We start from the raw sequence: 18,476 nt of genomic DNA on the forward strand, positions 1-18,476 counted from the left end.
TTTATTGGTCCGACGTGAAAAAGATGACAGCCGACAAATCTTCTATTAAAACTTAGATGGAAAATATGATGAAAGAACTTATTTGTCACAATATCAAAACTAGCTCGGACCTTTAATTATCAAAATTAGAAATCAGGCCCTTATTTGTCATGGGGAAAAAATTCACGTACTTTTTGGACAATTTCCCTTCAAAACTACTATAAATCAAAATACAAAGGTCGGACTATATTGATTATACTTCCTAGTCTCTATTGCTTGCTACTATCTTAAAAAGATTATATTGGCAAAATACTTGAAAGACAAAGATTCCATAAGTGCAACCAAAACATTGCTCGGGATGCTTCACTCTCCTTGAGAACAGATCTAAATAAGAGTACAAATTTTCATATTCATCTCAAGTTTGGTGGCGTTGAAGTTACAATGAACTCTTGATAGATGAGAATCGGTGTACCTTTAGCTGGAAAGTCTCACCAGATTACAGGCTGATGATGGCACCAACCTTCCTCCAAGATGAAATATGCATGGTGAACAACCACGTCTGACAGCATAGCTGCTCAAACCTCTCGAGGCTCAACAAACACAGCTGTTGTCCTCGGGGGCACAGTAAAGCACCCAGAGGATGGTTCATATGTTGAGCTCTTAACTAGTTCATCAGTTGACATAACCTGCACCAAGTTTCCAATATAGCATAACCATTAATATATTCTAAGGAATGTTAAAAAGCTCTAAATGAATAGATAGGTTAAGGTTCATTTGGAAGAAACTTCAGTGACCACGACATAACCTGGCCCCCATGAAAATGTAGTTTCTAGCATTACTCAATCTTCTTATGGCTATAGTACGCTATTCCAGAAAACTGTAATGTATTTATATTTTCTGTATATATTTCGTATTGCTAAATGTAGAGAAAAGATAGAATTATGGAAGGGAATAGAGGTGGAAGAAGATGAATGCAAGCTGGACCTTCGAGGGTTCCAGGACCTCCATGCTTTATTAGAGAAAGCTTAAACTCAAAAAAACTGTTTACAACAATGAACATGACTAAACTGAAAAGAACTCATGAGATTGGGTTATATAGTGGCTTGCATTCTCAACCACTAACAACCCAATCCACTAGTCCAGAACTGATTCTAACAACCCTAAGTTCCTAACAACTTCAGCCCAAGGGCCTAATGTAATATCCCTTAACCTAATATCCCCTAACCTAATATCCCTTACAAAAACCTCCATGCTCAAAATTGTTTAGAAGTTCTAGGAAACAAAAATATAGCAACGAGTCTAAACTAGGTACTTGAACAATTTCAAATTTCTGTGCTGTGGTGAAGAAAATATAGTGCTCTGCCATACAACTTTAGCCGTTTAATCCTCTTTTAGTCTCCATAATAGCCTTTCATATTTCTTCCAAAAGCAGACAGTACATGTTCCTACCAGAAATTTGTTTGGAAGTCAAATATTAAATGGAAAGCTATCTGGAAGCTACTCTGTCTCAACATAGATGAATATACTCTTATACTTCCAAGTCTAGAAATATATGATTACCTGAACAGGATGCAATTTAAGAGTTCTTGCACGCAGTGTAGGGGAAGCAAATAACACCTCAGTTGGACATGTATTGATGACAACCACAATGTATGAATAACTGCGAAGAACAAAGGGCAACAACGACTTATTTGAGTTATATCATTCACACCAGAAAAGAAAACCACAATGTACTTATACTCACGTGGGATCCAGTTGAGATAACCCCGGGACACCTTCATGACCATCTTCAATGCTCATCACTATCACACCGGGGACCCATGATGGTCCAGTATTGTGGAAACGTACCCTTTCCTGAAATGATACGACATATTACAACTCTAGAACTTGGGAGTTTCATTGGTTTGTGGAAACATACCCTTGCCTGAAAATATATGACATATCACCTGGATAGCATTTGCTGTCGTCAAACGGAAAAGTGGTGAAGAGTATCTTATACACAACAGGTTTGAAAAATTATCCACAGCAGCAAGAATGTGACTTCGCTGAGGATTGAAGGAGGGATCTGCCAATCTTGGTTTAATTCTGCAAAAGGAAATACAGGCCCAAGATTATCACTATTAATATTAGAGCAGATGTTACAAAGAACAGAATAATACCAATAAATCCTCAGAAACAGTCCTATGCATCAGACTAATAACAAAATCTCGAAAGGTGCTGAGTTGGAATCCCAATTTGGATGACTGCTGTGATCCAAAAGGTTCTAAGAAATGGTTATCATAAAAAGCTACTCAAAGTGTGACCTAACTGAATTAAATCTTTTCTTTCATTTGATAAATAGTACTGCACAGAAGTAAATACGATATCAAACATGATTAGAGATAAGCGAATGCTTACAGTGGCCAGTTCTTCTCATTTTTCCCTTTTGGAGGAAGGCCAACACCCCAATTGTTAGAATTATAAGTAAAATCAAGCCTGAAAAGCATGAAAAAGCAAACATCAAATTTGAAGTAAAACTGAGACATGTTACTTTAGGCACTGATCCACAAGCAGTACCAAGACAAAAGGAACGTCCAATTACAACTACAGAAAAATCCCAAGTTGTTACTCTTGTTGTATTATCATGAAGAAGATCAGATATGCATTTTAGCTCAAAAGTAACTAAGGCTGTCCAATATCTTAGATAACAATCATCGTAAGAAAGCAACTTGAGCACAAGAATACAGTGGACCTGTTGAACCAATCACCAGAATTGTACGAATCACGATCAAGGGATTTTGAGCGAAGCATCTCATCACCAGAGTGGAAAAATGGTATTCCCTAAGAAAATATGATTAGCACTGGCAGTTAGTAAGTACCTCAGAAATAATGAATTATTGCAGATGGCACTCTAAACATTATAACGTATGCTGCCTGGATTGCTTAATCATTGAAATACCAGGACTTAGCAAATCAAACCATCCAAACTAAAGGAAGTCAAACTAGTTGAAAATAGAGAATAACTGTAGCTGGCAGGTATCAAAGTGGAAATACATGATTTGAGGCACAGATTGAGGAAAAAAATGTTTCAGAACAGAATCAAAAGTTAATAGATAAAAGTTAATATGTATACCATTACAGAAATTTGGAACATTATCATATAATAGACAAAATGTTAATAGATCTATAGTTAATACGAACGTTTCAGCACAGAATACAAAATGTGAATAAATGAACAGCTAAAATTCATGAAGAAATTCCAAGACATTGACCTTAAGAAAGGAATAAATTATAGTCAAATTATTCAATGATTGTACATCCCACTTAAAAAAACAGGCCTACTGCATGCTTTCTGAAGTGGAAACTACAGTCTTATTCAATTTCTCTCTTTCCATAATGGAAGCAGAGAGACAGATTCAATGACTTTGGTCAATTACAATGGAGATCACTTATACCCAACCTATGAAATACTCAATATTAAAAGGTCATGGGGAAAAATTCCGCCAAATTACAAAATTGATTTGAACACAACAATTCATCTTGCAAACTCTACGTCTGTATGACACTGATTTGATCAGAGGCGAGTTGTTTTTATGGGTAGTTCGAAAGATATGCATTATGCCACAGAAGATATCCCCAACAGAAAATGTCAAGGGATCAAACTCACATTCTTGCACGTAAAGTGTAGACATGATAGTATCCCGGAAGCAAGTGATATTGTAGGCAAATTATATAGTTCTTCTAGGTGATGTTTAGGTTAGAGCTGGCCAAATACCTGGGACCCAACTGAACTGCTCAAATCACCCAGGTTCTACTCAATCAATCAACTAAGTGCACAGAATAAAAGTTGAAAAAACATGTTTGTTAACTCTTCATAGAAGGGCACCACATGGACAGTCAGGACAGATATGCCATGTTATACTGATGTTTTCATGCTTGGGAGTTTTAAGAAGGCTCTGTGATTTGGTGGACCATTAGGGAAAGACCAGATAGGTCACTCAATGAAAAATGTGCCAAAAGTGGTTTTTGAATGCGCACGTTAAGAGCATTCCCATTCTACTATTCTCTCCTTTCTCGCACCTCCTCCAGTAACCACACTTAGCTTTGATCCTTCTAGCATGACTTGCTCTAAAGAATCCAGAACAAAAGTAATCCAGGTACAATCTCCTCATGATAGGTTGAATTCAACTGTCTTCCACACTCACTTAACCTACATATAAAATCCATTATCATTTTAATTAATTTATATTTTTAAAATAATTTGTGTCATATAATGTTATTTGCTGTCGATAATACTGTCAAAAAAAAAATTTGATGATAGGTTTGGCTAATCATTTTGGGATGACCACTAACCAATTGGTGAAGTCAAGGTTGATCCATTATAGTTGTTAGTCTAATTGTAAACAGATGTGCTCAAGGAAGATAGTTCAAGGACCAACCCAAAGTTGCTCCATTATTCACTGAACAGCATAAGAACATGTTCCACTCTTCAACACAGAGTAGAATTTGCAAAAGAGGTGGACAATCTATCATTATCCCAAAAAAGTATGTCATAAGTATCAACAAGCTGTGAACTTCATTTATTTTAAATACTATGGTCCTGCAGTTGTATCAAACAAATAACAAGAAAATAAGGAGAAACTACATTTATCCCCCTCTAACTACCATCCTTTTTGTAGTGTCCTCCCAATGTTTCGATTTTTCCAATGTCCCCTTAGTTTACCATTGGGGTTGCAATGTCCCCATTCCGCGACCCAAAATGACAAAAATACCTCTATAAGATAAAAAGTGAAAGGAATATTTTGTCATTTTGAGTCACGAAAGGAGGATATTGCAACCCGAATGATAGATTGGGGGGGGGGAGGGACATTGGAAAAATCGGAACATTGGGAGGGACACTGCAAAAAAAGATGGTAGTTAGATAGTTAGAAGGGTGTAAATGTAGTAACCCAGAAAATAAATTATAAGGTTTCATCACTATTCAACTTTAAGGAATGGTTGAAACCTGTGACAGTGCCATTACACTTGTTGCCAAATGATTTATCCTGCATCTCTCGTCTACAGAAATTTCTATCGGAGTCTACAAGTAAAGGACAAAGATCAGAACTATCCATCATCAAATTAATACAAAACATTGTAAGAAATGTTGTGCATACCTTCAAATTCACAATGTCAAATAGGGTCTCATTGTCATGAGCAGAAACATAATTAACCTTGAAAATAGAAAAACAGTCAAAAGTGTCAATCAACCAAGTGGTGTAGGCCAGTAGAAATACCCCTTATGTAATCAATAAAATGACGGCTTTGTAGTGATTTTCTATAAAATCTTAAAGTATCCGAGACCTAGGCCTAATAATTCTGACACAACAAAAGAAATGACAAAATATTCCAAAAAGCAAGAACCTACTGATAGATCAACATTCTTTTAGAAAGAATGATGGCAGGTTTTTCATGAAAATACAACACCAACAAAGAAATACAAGTGACACTTCACAAGTATGTTCACTCACATCATACTCAAAAACACAATCAGAAGCACATCCAAACGGGCAATGATTGGTATTATTAAAAGAAACGAAATATGTATACAAATAAGATACTTACTGTTTCCGTGGGACTCAAGGCAAATGCAACAGATGCCCCGTCATAAGTTAATACTTCTGATCCTTTTACCTGAGCAGATCATCATCATTAAATGTTAAGGTAGTGTATCTCTTAGTTATAATATCCTTGTACAGTAATAGATCATATTAAACATTAATTTTATGCTATAAAGTGCCTATGCAAATGGTAAGGCAGTAAATTGTTACTGGCCGTAATAAGTTAGGCTTGACAAATTTGAGTTTGTATGTGTGCACATATATATATGTGTGTCTGTGCACATGGATATACTAAAGAAGAACATGCAAAATTACAAGCAGAAAGTTGTTGGTTCTTTTCGTGCATTATCACAAAGGTTGTCAAAGCTCATGTTTTGCATGTTAAATCACCATTTATCCCAAAAGTTTAAGCTAATATGAAATGGTGGACTTAATCATTTAAATTAATTTTCTACTATTCTTCCCAACAAGTGAGGCTCAATACGTAAAATATTTAATTGAAATAGGGGGTAGAGTTAGGGTTTGAACTCATGACCTGAACTCATAACCCCTACTCTAATACTACATTAATTAATCATTTCTCCCAAAATCTTGGACTGATAGGAAATGGTGGACTTAATTATTTAAATCAATTTTCTAATATTGCAAAGCTGTACATTCATGCGTTTGGTTCTCAGTTTACATTCACAAATATGCCATATCTCTTTGTATATATAAACATTAAAGCCCAAACAAGTTCAAAGAATGATTTTCTGCATGTTATAAGCAGATACACATATCCCTATATCAAAAACACCAAAATAAAATATTGAAATACAGATTCCAGGTAGACATAAACAATATCTTTCAGATTCATGTGTTAAGTAAATAAAAGCTGCATTAAGGCATTGTTTCTTTCAATATTAAAAGTTTTCAATATTTTCAGGTGTTTGGCCAGTTTGGAAAATTTGGTCAACTTTAAACACGCCATTATTTTCCATAAAATGATTTACGTTTCTTTTAAGGTGTAAAACATTTTCCATCCACAACTCCTCTATTCAAACACCCCCTTCCGACAAACACCCACACCACCGTACATCCCAGAGACCACCACATCTCCTGCCAGCACCAATCCCCGCTAAAGCCACCCCACCAGATTTTTGAATGTAATTTCACATTTTCAGTGCAAACCAAACAGAGGAAAATGTTTTCAAGAGTAACAGCTAAACATCTGAAAATCAGTAATTTTTCCGAAAAATGTTTTCAGTTTACATTAGAAAATGTTTTACGTCAAAACAAATGAAGCTTAAACCAAAAATTTAGATGAAAAGTAAACCTCCAAATAATAGATGACATAATGCAGCTGCATCAAACTATCATATACCTCTTTTCCATCACAATTAGTTAGCACAAAATCCCTCAAGTTTGCAGCCATGCCTACCTGAATAAAGTGAGAAATACTCTAGTTAAACTTAAATCCAAGAAAAAGATAAACATTATTTAGGATGACCATGATTGATATCACATAAACTGATTGATAGTCAGTTAAACTTGACTGACACTGTCAGAGTAAGAAATGTGCACCAGTTGCCTCATATTTTCATGATTGATATCACATAAACTAAGCAAAATATAAAGGCCATGATGCTAGACCTGCATTTGAGCTTCAAAATCATCTACTCAAATTATATTAAAGAATGCATCAAATAATTAACCTCGATGTGATCCTTTGCCACAGCAAGCATGCGTTCTGCAACAGCTTCTGTACCATGATCATGTCCATTAGGCTGCAGAAAAACCAACAAGTAGTATAATAACCATATATATGACACATAAATTGCATAAGAAAAGTTTTTTTTTTCTCTCGCAACATTAAAACTCTAGTAATGGAGGTCTAACCATAACATAGGATCATTAGTCAATGGCCAAGGAAAATGCAGGCAAGGTGCTGACCATGAAGTTGGAAGAAGATAATAGCAGATGCAAAAAAAGAAGGGATATATTGGAAGATACCGCTATAATGTTCCTCACAAAAAATCAACCAAGCATTTAAAAAGCCTACGGCAGAATAAACATATTCCTTCAGCTCATTCAATAAATTCTCTCAATCATCACTGGTAGCCCATATTTTCATGTTAAGGAGAAGGTATAAATCATTTGCAAAATTATTTCAAAAGGCTACCACAATCTTAAATGTAGAAAATTTTCTCCAAAAGAAGAATAATATTACAAAACCATACAACCATTATAGAAATCAAATATAACGCCTTTGCATAGAAGATAATTTTTTTTTTTATAAGTAATCGAAATGTCATTAAAAGCGTAAGGCACCAAATGGTTGTATTATGAAAATCTCAAAGGCACATAGAAGATATTTCTGAATACCTGCAACAACAGACCGGTCACAAATCCTTGCTGAAGAGGATGACCAAATGGAGATCCACCAAGCATTGCATCCCGAATTCGATCGTTAAAGCTGAAATAAAATCCAAATGACTCATGAAAACTGAACGCCTAATGCAGAATGAATAAAGAATTTGACACTGAATTGACAAAATGATCTGCTTCCTAGATTAAAAAAGGACATAGGTTTAGGCATTCATGACATAATGCTAGCCAACAATCAAAAAGTATATAGCTCTAGACCATTCACATATGAGTAGACACCACTGCACCCAGGCTTGAGGCCCCAAGCGAAGTACTCTTATATTTTTCAGTCCTTTTTTAGTTAGGAGAGATATTGCCAATAATTACGGATCAATTTGAAAAAACAAATGTTGATAATTGTCAGTAAGCCAACCATGTAAAGTTGATTATAAGAATAGACCTATTTTATAGTAAAATCCCGTGTCAGATTTGTTTTGACACAGTAAGGAAAGAATATATAATGCAAAAGAACAAATTTTACCTCCCAATTCCAGTTCCACAAAGATTAAACTGCGATGCATTTACCCCACGGCCATTTTTGGCAACTTCACCAAAGTCCCATCCTTCACCATATCTGAGAAAAGCAACAGGGTATGTAATATAAATCACATTATAGAGTGTTAAAGGGGAAAAAATGGTTCACAAGGAAAAATCAAGCGCCAATTCCCAGGGCAGTAATCATCAAACCATAAAGAAGGAAAATCACTTTTGTTACTCGAAACTTACATATATATACTTGAACCATCAACCCCATTCCTTTCCTTTGTTAGGCTGTGGAGTGCATCCTTTGCTTTCACCTAAACATAGATCACCAAATTATCTTATAGTTGCATTGCTCTTGTATATTTGCTCATTGCACCATGCTAAATTGGTTGAGACATCCCAAATCATGTTAACTATAATATTTTTATCATTTACATTGGAAAGGATCCATATTGTAACACGGAAACACATTATACAATTCTAACAACCAAGTAATTGGCATAGCCAACTTATATCCGTCGATAGATCAGCTGGTGTAATTGCATTTTCTCCAACCAAGCGATTTCATGAAGCCCTTAACCTTAAGTATGACATAACTAGAACATATGTGGTGGTATTTAAATTCACAGGATCTTTTATAGTTCTCACATGTCACCACAGAGAATTGAACCTAGATATCTTTTGTAATTTTATGTATAATCACAAAACAAAAAAAAAAAACAAAAAAAGTCAAAAAGAGAATCGCATACCATTGTACTTTTCATTATATGACCCATGAGGTCAAACCGGAACCCATCAACCTGAAAAAATAGTCATCTGACTAATTATCAACAATTTATAGATTCCACAGTTCAAATCTTAAAGCATAACTTCAAAAAATGAGTTCAAGTAATGAACCTGCTTTAAGCCACCAATACACCAATTTAATATAGAAAGCAAAACAAATAAGCTTTCTAATTATTGAAGCATCAGAGACAAAGTTGAGGTACCTAAGACACTATAACACCATACACTCACCTTATGATCGATTGCCCAGTGAAGAAGATCATCAAGAATCAGACGTTCAACCATAACATGCTCACTGGCAGTGTTATTCACGCATGTACTGTTCTCAATAAAGCCATCAGTGTTCCTTCTCAGATAGTAACCTGGAACAATCTACAGAGAAACATGTTGTTACAACAGAAACTTTCAGGAAAAATAAGATAAATTAAACAGGATATCACTAACATATACATTGGAATTTTATAATCATGACTTAAACAACTATCCAGAAACCACAGGTTGATATGAAACATTAATCATGGATTATCACCTTATCAAGGACAGAATTCTCATCAAAGGGCCCGTTTCCATGCAAGTGACTGTAGACAACATCCAATACAACGCGAAGGCCAATACGGTTAAGCGCCTATAATGAATATAAAAAATCTTTTTAGGAAACAAAGCAATGAAGCATCACTTAAGTCGACTACAGACATTACTGAAACCCATAAATCTATTCTGCACATCACAACATAAATCAAACACAAAATCCATGCTACTCAGTGGAAGAAAACGCAAAATCCATACTTGAATCATCTTTCTAAACTCAATTATACGCCCTGGACCGTTTGGGTTACTTGCATAACTTCCTTTGGGGACCCCCCAAAGAACAGGATTGTACCTATGGAAGACAAAGAGCAAACATGACATAAACAAGCAAAGAATTCTAAATAAACCTGATAATGTTTTCCAAATCGGTCTCAGTAGCTTACCCCCAGTTATACCCATCATCATCTTGGATTGCAGTAATTAGAGCTTGTTGCTCAATTGAATCAGGTGGTAATTTTTCCAGCATCTTGGTATCTGCAAAAGCCTAATAGTATATTGATTAACAACGCCAACAGGTAAACAATCAAGATAATTTGAGGCCAAACAATACATTTAGTTTGAGTTTTGAAAGAGAAGAAGAGTGGAGTTTACAGTCAATCAATTTCTCATAAAATAATGGCCAATTAACTCTTTAGATGGCGCCAAAGAATTGACTAGACCAAAACTGAACCATTGTAACAATTAAAGTTGTGACAATTAACAATTTAAAACGACATCAGCAAGTGAAAGTATCCATTTGTCCCCATGCACTTTCCTTTATTAGGGGAGAAAGGGGAAAAGTTTAAGAATCAGAGGCTGAACTAAGAAACAATCTTACCCACAGACTTCCAGTTCTCCCTCTCATCATCAACACCAGCAAATTGGAAGGTTGGCAATAGATGGATATGAGTGATACCAGAATTTGATAATTTCTTCAGATGGAGCACACCTGATGAATCCTTCAAGAAATATATCTTACAATTAGAAAGTACAAAGTCATAGTTGTCTTACATCTATTTAAAAGCCACTTGCAATTAAATGAGTACGCTTATGTATAATTCCAGTCCTCTCAAACTTAATTTTAATCTCCAGCTTTTTAGGCTCTAATCAATGTCTTTGGTAAAGAAGATCATGAAAACCATGTTGGAAAAGACCACATCCCTTGTGCCAAAAGCATAAATTTTTTCTGGTGTCGACAATTAAATAGCAATTATCATTGCAAGCCAACCACCTGAAATAAAGAAATGCTACACACTTCCAAATGTTCACTCCCAAGTGAACACTCCCTGACGTGACAGTAAAAATCACCATTGGATGATACATGTACTTCCATTTATTATTCCATCCAATGGTGATCTTCACTGCCATGTCAGGAAGTAAGCACTTGGGAGTGAACACTAGAGAGTATGTGTAGCACTCCTCCCAAAAATATTGTTTCCGGCACATTAACTGTAGAACATTTCAATACCTTTTTGTCACATCAACTAACCATGAAGACCAATCAGGGACCAAAAAAACAAAAAAGAAAAAAAAGCTTATCCAGGAAAACAGAAACAAAGGCAATCTAGCAATATCAGATCCGAAAATATATGTTTAAGTGCAAGGACAACATTTGTTATGGCATAGAAAGGTGGAAAGATCTTTTTATTTTTAATAAGAACAACTTTTTCAATAGGTGGGACTGAAAGAACATAAACACCTGCAAAGTGAAGGCCAGATAACCACCACGAAGTTCAGGATGCACAGTATGGTCATTGGCACTGCAATAGCCACACAGAATATTAGAGGAACACAAACCTACAGAACTTACAAAAAAGCCAAACAAATAATAAAAGCAAGAAAACAGTAACAAGACCTATTAATTGAAACCTGTCTCTAGCAGGTAACCTGAATTACAATTTTCAGATGTTATTTGGGTATGGTAGCATGAAAGATATCTCTTATAGAAAAGTGTCACATCAAAAGAAAAGCAAGGACAAACTTAAAGAACAGATCATTATGTTGCAATGAGAAATCAAAATAAATGATAGAACAAGCAGGCTTCGAAAGGGAGTTTGAAAGTAATAAAACTTGGAGACCCGACTTCTGCTTACTCAAATACTTCACAGACTAAATACTAAAAAGGAAATCTATAATATGTCAATCTCTTATTTTTTCAGTAAGTTGCTTTTGACTAAGAAAAAAGTGAAGATAAGCCATTAGAAAGTTACAGGCACAATAAGAATTGAGTTTGTACCTGAAGTCCCTTATATGCAATTCATATATACTTATGTCAGAGAAAGAAAGTATATCAGATTTCTCATTTGCCAAATTGTCCCATCCTTCAGGTTTTACTGTATCAGAATCAAGGTTGACCAAAAATGTCCGCCTGCCATCTGATGAGAGCCTGCTTTAACAAGAAAACAAAATGAACATCATGGGAAACGCACACTTTTATGTATGTTATACATACATACATACATATGTAAATATGTATTGGTAGATTGTAATCCAGTGTAAGTTGTGTAACTTTAGAATTTAGAGACACCTTAGCAATATTCAGTAATTGTTGGCTAACTGAGACAACCAGCATACCCTCTAGCATATGGATCATTTGCATAGCATTTCTCAATTCGTAAGGTGCTAGGATGGTACACAGATACTTCATAGACATAATAATAGCCTTCCCATCTTTTTGGTCCTTTAGTACTCCAAGCACCATTAACCTCCTCAAGCTGTATGATTTCCAGGGGATCCCCACCTGACGGATCCCTATAAATGCAAGCATGTACCGCCTGTTTTGACAAATTTATAATTAACAGAAAAAGTGACCAATTTTGAGAATAACAATGGTTTTAGAAATATATATATATACTTGAGCAGTAGGAGCCCAGAGGTAAAGTGACACAGATTCTTCTGAGTAAACTGCACCAAGCGGACCATTATATGAGAATAATTCATCAAGGACACCAGGTAACTGCAAACCAGTAGCATTTGTGCATTTCCCATCAGCTGTAAGAGAAAGATACAAATGATATATAAATACATATCAATAGACACTAGTAAAGTACAAATAGCTGCAATAGAAGCGTTATGTTGATTCGAGTCTGTTACAAATTTACAGTGGCGGACCCAGCCTTGCAAATATGAGAGGGTCAAATTGAAAGAAAAAAAATTTGGCGGGGCAAACCTAAAAAAGTAAACAAAATTAAGGGCAAAATTTTATTTTATTTTAGATTTTTTTTTTTTTTTTTAGAAAAATTCTGGGGGTTGGGGGGGCCAGGGCCCCCCCTAGCCCCCATGTAGGTCCGCCATTGCAAATTTACATTCATACATACATACCTGTGTGTCACCAACTTCATTTCATGCTCATGATACTACATAGAACCCAAGTAGCAGATGCAATTTCAAACAAAATTAATGAAGAAAAATAAAGAGCAGCTGTAATTTACTTAAACATGCCATATGTTATATCTACAGTTAAATCGCACCATAAGTTACTTTTAATTATGTTATATAGAAGACAAATAAATTTGTTAAATAGATTGATCCTTGAAATGAGACCCTATATCTAAATATATGCTTTAAGAGGCATACTAAGGATTTTATATCACTTACTGAATTTATATGTAGACTATTTATTCCTTTCATCCCCCAATAGTGCATTATTCATGAATGACCAAGTAAGAAACAAACATAACAGAATGCTTACAATTGAGAGTAGCAACTGCTAACTGGCATTTGAGGAGAGGTTTGGCATCCAAAGCAGGAGGCACTTTGAAAGCTCTGTAATCTCTGATATGAGGAAACTTCTTGATCACCTAAAAATGTTACGATGAGAGGAACAAGTCAGTTATTAGTAGTCCTTCAGCTCCATTACGTGAACCACCAATACAATGTCACTTGTAATCAAACCACAAAGAGACGGACAATAACTATTGGAGCATGGTCTAAAAACTATAATTGTTTCTTCTAATGACTAATGTGTTACATTTGCTGGAATCCCGCCACTGTCCTCTTCAAGCTTAATTTTCACATCCTCGCCTGTTAGCATGGAAATCTAGTCAAGTTTCAATTGTATTCACTAGCTTCCGAAGCCAAAAAAAAAAAAAAAGAAGCACAAATTCAAGTCACCATGGTGTGAAGGCAGTAGCTAGTAGAGTTTCTACCTTGAACTGCACCATCTGTAAAAGATAAAGCAGCGGTTTTACTAGCGAATAAGTAGCAGGAGCCATCTCCAACATCCACATTCCAGGCAATTGTGGATTTAGAAACCCAGTATGCTCTCGAGTATAACAAACTATCCCGCAGCTGATCGACAATTAAAGCAAATCATAGGCTGATAAATTAGCATAAAATCAACTCAAGACAAAGACTTAAATGAAAGGAATATATATATATATATATATATATATATATATATATATATATATATATATTATTTCGTCGTCTATTTAAAACCTACGTTTTCCAGTTCCTAGTATAATCGAACCCAATCATCAACAACCTAAAGAAACTCAAATGTGAGATTGACCCAAATCTTGTCAACTTGTATGCAGGCTCAAAGACATTTTGGTGATAAATGGGCATTAATAAAATGGCATGATGGATTTCTCTATAAACTTTATCAGTAATAGAACAAATTGTTGAACTATTCCAGAAGTTTCTCTGTTCAAAAAATGCATTGCTTTCTCATTCCAATTATGTTATTCACAATGATTAAAGAAAACTTACGCCAGCAGAAGAAGCAAAAGACTAATTAGAACCTAAGGCACCGTTTGGTTATCATTTAAGAAAGTAAAATAATTTGGTGCAATTAGTGCTTGGAAAGCAAGTAGACAGCTTTATACAACACTACCCGGATCATCGGTGACCCAAATCAGAGAACAAACCTTGGGAGTACTAGAAGTGGACTCCTCGAGGGACATGGCGGAGGAAGAGGAAGAGATAAGGGGTCGTGTGTGCAAGGTTCTGGGATGATGGGAAGGAAGGGGAACGAAACGGCGTCGCAGTGGAGGAGACGATGGACACTTGGCGGGGCGAGGAGGAAGGAAGTGACCGTTGGACGTTGGAGGCGGAGTCGGTGATGATAGAAGAGACACAGTCACTAGTGGCACTGATGATGCTAAAGAAAGAAACATTTTTCGGATGTTTATGCGTTTCTTGGGACTCGAGGCTTTTTGTAGAGAGCACAAATATTAAAGAGAGGCTCCACACTCTTTTATTTTCTAATTCTTACTTGAGTGCATGGCGGCTCAAGCGATTTAGGCGGTTGATTTAGGCGGCCCAATTAATAAATTATATAATAAATAATTTTAAAAAAAAATTAAGGCTTTAATATGATAAAAAATTAATAAATATTTTTTAATTAAGGCCCTTAATTAATAATTATACAATAAAAGTTCTTTTTAAAAAAACATTTTAAGACTTTGATTTGGTAAAAAGTTAATAAATACTCTCTAATTAAGGTCCCTAATTAATAATTGTACAATAAAGATTTTTTTTAAAAAAAAACATTAAGACTAATAAGGTAAAAATTTAATAAAAGATTTCTAATTAAGACAGGTCTACTTGGATGGCTTTCAAGTATGAAAAGCTACCAAAGTTCTACTATTACTGTGGTATTATTAGCCATGGACGCCTGGGGTGTAGCAGGCCAGGAAACCAAATGAAGGCAAGGGAAGAGGAGGAGCAACCGTACGGGTCTTGGATCTAGGTATTGTTTCCTCCTAGAAGGGGTACAAGGGGGAGTATCGACCTGGAAGGCACTGTCATGAGGGTGAACAAGGGTGGCACCAAAATCAGAAAGACACTGGAGATCGGTCGAACATGCTGCAATAGTGCAATCCAATGGCAGCAGAAGATGGGTCCGACAACGGCGGGGTTTGTCTAGCTAGAAACCCTATCCCCCAACATGTGATGCTTGGTTTGGAAAGTGATAGGCCGTTACGGGCGGAAATCATGGAAGAGGAATTGCCCATGAATGCAGAGCGAGAATTAGGCATTTCTAAGGATGGAAAAATCAGGAAAGATTGGATGCCTAAAGAAGGAAAGAAACGGACGAGTGGGATGTTAACTAGGGGTTTAAATGTTGAATTGGGTGAGCCGATGAGTGGGCATAATACAACATAATTGGGTCGTTCGGATTCGGAGCTGGGCCACATGACCTATGAAAATTTGAACGCTGCTTCTAGTACAATCTTACTGGAAAAAGACCCAAGCGATCACACGTACCACCCACGTGTCGTGAGAGGAAGTAAGGCAAAGGGTCCGGATGTCCTTAATCTTGAAACCAATACTTCCAACCTCGAAGAAGGCAGTCCCGTGAAAAAGGCAAGGGGGAAGTATCCACATACGGACCACCCAATGAAGCTCAGTGGAGGACGGTCGTGTTTGTCGCCCGGTTCGATTGTCACCTGTAAGAAGAGAGCAAGGCAGGGTGCGACGTCGCCAGAACAGCCTAGTAAAGGGAGCACCATGGAGGGCAAAAGGCAAGTTGATAAGAGGGCAGAGGAGAAAGTTGATTCTCGGCCGAAAAAAGGTAGGACATCTGGTTCTTTCCTACCTCACATTTTCTCCGAACAGGCGGGGGCTGTAGAACAGCCCCAACCAACCCAATGAATGTGGTGAGCTGGAACTATCAGGGGCTTGGGCACCCCCGAACAATTCGTACACTCCCCCGATTGGTGCGGGTGAAGAAGCCCAGTTTAGTTTTCTTAATGGAAACCAAACAGGTTCGTAGGTAATTGGAAGCTGTTAAAACAAAGTTGGGGTTTGATGGGTTATTTGTAGTGGATTTTCATGGCCGCAGTGGAGGCCTTGCTTTGTTGTGGAAATCGGCGGCTCAAGTCCAAATACAAAATTATAGCAGGCGACACATCAGTGTTGTCATCAACTCTGGGTTAGGGGTGTACAACCGGTTGTGGTAATGGTTATTTGCTCATAACCGCTATCACAACCGGGGTCCCCAGTTATTTCTATTTTAACAACCGCAACCGATAGGCCAGTCGTGGTTTTTACCCATCACTGGTTATCCGATATTTGGCTGGTAATGTAAGGAAAAATCCAATATTTGGCTGGGTAAGTTTGTAAGCCTGCTTTCCAGTTTCCAACTTTCCAATTTCCATAACATGAAATACCAAATTACCAATCATGGATCATCTTCTGGGAAATTGGCAAAACATAAAAATCGAAATCTGGAAAATATTTCCTTTACAAAAATCGAACTTTGAAAATATTTCCTTAAAAAAAATCAAAATCGAAATATGCAAACAATAGGAAAAGGAACACTGGGCGTCATTAGTGACTCGGCAAGGGCACTGGGCTTATGCGTGGATAGATTCAGTTATTGTAGAGAAGAAGAGGGAAAGAAAAAGAGAAAAAGAAATAAAGAATAAGGAAAGAAGAAGATAAGAGAAATGGAGAATATGGAGATTGGAGTTTGGAGAACAAGAACTCAATAAGAGATGGCTGAAGACATGTTGAAGACAGTGATGAGAAAGGGACGAAAATTAGGAGTTAGGGTTAGTCACTTATTAGTCTTTCACTGACACGCGTGAGTTGGTGTGTGTGTGTGTGTGTGTGTGTGTGTGTGTGTGTATATATATATATAATAATAACCAGTTGCAGTTACTCGGTTATTAATTGGTTTTTTAAACTGCAATAACCAGTAATCGCAACCGGGTACTCGATTATCTGGTTGCTGTTATTTTCGGTTGATAACCACATCGCTTGTACACCCCTACTCTGAGTGTGTTGGTAAGGAGTGGAAACTCACCGGATTTTATGGCCACCCGAAAGCGGCCAAGAGAGTAGATTATTGGGCTCTTCTCCGATTCTTATCTAATTTGGCTCCTGAACCACGGCTTTGGGTGGATGATTTTAACAAAATCACAACACTTTATGAGAAGTCCAGTACGTCCTTCAGGCCACCACGCCAAATGCAAGCTTTTAGATTGGCTTTGGAAGACAGCAACCTCTCTGACTTAGGCTTCATGGGACCTCAATTTACATTGTGTAATTGGCAGAGCGAGGGTGCTTATACATAGGAGAGGTTGGACAAGGTTGTTGCAAATGTCGGCTGGAATACCCTATTTAAAGTGGTGGAAGTTCATGTTTTGGATCGCAGTATTGCGGATCACAACCCTATATGGGTGAACTTCTCAAACACCAGGGACATTAAGTGAAATAAAAGCAGGTTTTTCAAATATGAAGCAAGCTGGACAAAGCAGAAGAAACCGCAAGATGCAATTAAGAAAGTCTGACGAGTTAAACACAGGACACATGACCATTGGAATAACATACAAGGTAAATTGGCTGGGTGTAGAAGATCCCTAAACAGTGGGTGAGGAAGCAATATAATACGGTGGAAGAGCAGATTCAACAAAAAGAGCATGAGCTTAAGTCCATCTAGATACAGGAGCACAAGGATCTTTCTGCTTCAGAAGACCTCATCAAAGAAGAAATGCAGGATTTGTTGGAGTAGAAGGATCTAAAATGGAAGCAAAGAGCCAAGGAGAATTGGCTGCGGTTTGGTGATCGAATCTCAAAGTTTTTCCATGCCTGTGCTAATCAAAAGCATAATAGACGCAGAATCTCGACATTTAAGGATAAAAATTGGAGGTTATGCAGCTCCAAGGAAGATATAGAAGAAGCTTTTGTCTCTTACTTCAAAGAGTTGTTCACTAGAGGGGAAAA

At 36.7% G+C, this 18,476-nt stretch overlaps 1 protein-coding gene across 1 annotated transcript; it reads right to left on the reverse strand.

Annotated features, from left to right (window-relative positions):
* Positions 1-292: 292 nt before the first annotated feature.
* Positions 293-14,954, reverse strand: LOC133864275 (pullulanase 1, chloroplastic). The gene is made up of 28 exons (XM_062300556.1): positions 14,672-14,954; positions 13,949-14,090; positions 13,771-13,823; positions 13,492-13,600; positions 12,655-12,791; positions 12,375-12,574; positions 12,037-12,186; positions 11,500-11,560; positions 10,639-10,759; positions 10,205-10,295; positions 10,020-10,113; positions 9,763-9,858; positions 9,465-9,605; positions 9,197-9,247; positions 8,691-8,761; positions 8,446-8,538; positions 7,923-8,013; positions 7,253-7,324; positions 6,922-6,978; positions 5,563-5,631; positions 5,115-5,171; positions 4,964-5,038; positions 2,711-2,799; positions 2,377-2,454; positions 1,926-2,064; positions 1,724-1,833; positions 1,540-1,639; positions 293-665 (listed from the first exon to the last, which is right to left on the reverse strand). Exons 1-28 carry the CDS (start codon positions 14,918-14,920, stop codon positions 555-557), a joined length of 2,907 nt encoding a protein of 968 aa, XP_062156540.1. The 5' UTR covers positions 14,921-14,954; the 3' UTR covers positions 293-554.
* Positions 14,955-18,476: the final 3,522 nt, after the last annotated feature.

This window comes from Alnus glutinosa, chromosome 3, assembly GCF_958979055.1.
Source record: "Alnus glutinosa chromosome 3, dhAlnGlut1.1, whole genome shotgun sequence".
Taxonomy (NCBI): Eukaryota; Viridiplantae; Streptophyta; class Magnoliopsida; order Fagales; family Betulaceae; genus Alnus; species Alnus glutinosa.